The sequence below is a fragment of the Phalaenopsis equestris genome, unplaced genomic scaffold (genome assembly GCF_001263595.1).
Source record: "Phalaenopsis equestris unplaced genomic scaffold, ASM126359v1 Scaffold000089, whole genome shotgun sequence".
In the NCBI taxonomy this organism is placed as follows: domain Eukaryota; kingdom Viridiplantae; phylum Streptophyta; class Magnoliopsida; order Asparagales; family Orchidaceae; genus Phalaenopsis; species Phalaenopsis equestris.
In genome coordinates this window covers 449-2132 of record NW_018164531.1, presented here as the reverse complement: position 1 = coordinate 2132, position 1684 = coordinate 449, and the positions used below count along the sequence as shown (strand labels likewise).

The window sequence follows — 1684 nt, the reverse complement described above, 5'->3', positions numbered from 1 at the left end:
TACTTAAAATCCATAAAAGTGGACAGACCGAAAGCAGCTTCATTCTACCTCTCACTTTTTCCTTTATTCGATACAATTCAACAAACAAACGAACCATAAAAACCCACTTTCCCAACTCATGTCCCCGCCGCCTGACTCACCTCCACGTGTACGGTCGCCGCCACCGCAGCATCTGACACGATAACGACCCGATTACTCTCCACACTCCTCACCGCATGACCCGGAAACCCAGACGGCGTCACCACCGAATACTCCACCTTATCTATCCTGTTCGGAAACAACAATACCCTCGAGAAATCAACGGTCCACATCGTCCCATTCCCCTCCGCCGTCCCTCTCGCCACCGTCGATCTTCCCACCATCCTCCTCACACTGTTCCGATCCACCACCACCCCATCCACCGCCTTAAACCCACCGGCGGTCTCATCCAGCCACACGTTGTGGGCCCCGCTATCCCTCCCCGTAAACATGTTGTCAACCACACTCACCCCATTTATCACCCCGTTGACCGACTTGAACGCCACGTTGGCATCCCCCAGAAAAAACGAACCGGATATCAGAAGCTGAACCGGGTCTTCCGCTACGATCCCCGTGAAATCCAAATAGCAGTTAACGATCCGGGTCTGGGTCAGACCGGGTAACTTCACGTAGATCCCGGTTCCGCCGAAAGCCGCCGCCTTGTTGTAACAGTGAACACCGGTGAGGACATTAGCTTCTCCGGCGACGAGAATTCCGACGGCGGCGGAGAAGATAATGACGTCGGTAACGGCGTTATCATTTCCGTTTAGCTGTATCCCCGTGCCGGTGAAGCTCCGTTCAGCTGGGTCCGAACCGGCCGTGATATGCTGACCAATGTAACAGTTTCGGATAGCATTGTCATGCCCGTTGCGAATTAGAACGCCGACGGAGGTGAAGTGGACGATGTAACAGCCGTCGATGATGACGCGGAGGGAGTCGATGACTGCGATGCCGCCGCCGCGGAAGTTGGAGTCGAGCATGAGGCCGGCGAGGGTTATGTATTCAAAGGCATAGGAGGAGGTGGTTCGGTTGAGTTCGATGAGGTGGCGATCGGAAGGGAAGGTGTTGGAAGCAAGCAGGGTGCCGGAGTGGATTTTGAGGTTGCCGGAGGAGGGGAGGGAGAGAGGGGAGGAGAGGAGGTAAAGACCGCCATCGAGATGGAGTTCGGCGCCGCCGAGGTTTGGGATGGAGGGGGTTAGGGAGAGGTGGGAGAAGGAGAGGGCGGCGGAGATGGCGGAAGAGAGGGCGGAGGAGGAGTCGGTGGAGCCGGTCGGGTCGGCGCCGAAGTCGGTGGCGTGGAAGACGTGGGAGTGGGGGGAGGTGGACGCGGCGGATATGTAGAGGGGAGAGGGAGAGGAAGAGGGAGAAGAGAGTGATCGGAGGTGGCGGTGGACAAGTTTGCGTCGGCGGAGGTGGTTTGGGGAGAGGGCAGTAATGATAGGTAAGAGGAGGAGGATGAGGAGGAGGGGGAGGGTGATGGACTTTGGCATGTTTGTTTTTTGGGTGGGTGGGGAGGTAGTGAGAGTGGAGAGTAGAGAGTGGAGGGTTTGGAGGAGAGGTTATTTATATAAATAAATTTGCTTAAGGTGTGATAATTTTTTATTTATAATATTGTAGTATGTTTAAATGATGGGAAGGTTATAAGAGTTATTATTATTATTATTTA

At 54.5% G+C, this 1684-nt stretch overlaps 1 protein-coding gene across 1 annotated transcript; it reads right to left on the bottom strand.

Moving 5' to 3' along the window:
* Positions 1–33: 33 nt before the first annotated feature.
* LOC110019972 (polygalacturonase QRT3-like) lies at positions 34–1537 on the bottom strand. The gene has a single exon (XM_020717889.1). The coding sequence runs from the start codon at positions 1506–1508 to the stop codon at positions 117–119; it is 1392 nt and encodes a 463-aa protein (XP_020573548.1). The 5' UTR covers positions 1509–1537; the 3' UTR covers positions 34–116.
* Between the last annotated feature and the right edge of the window lie 147 nt (positions 1538–1684).

Excerpts from the sequence above, each read along its gene's own strand:
- LOC110019972 (XM_020717889.1), bottom strand. The coding sequence starts at position 1,508 with ATGCCAAAGTCCATCACCCTCCCCCTCCTCCTCATCCTCCTCCTCTTA.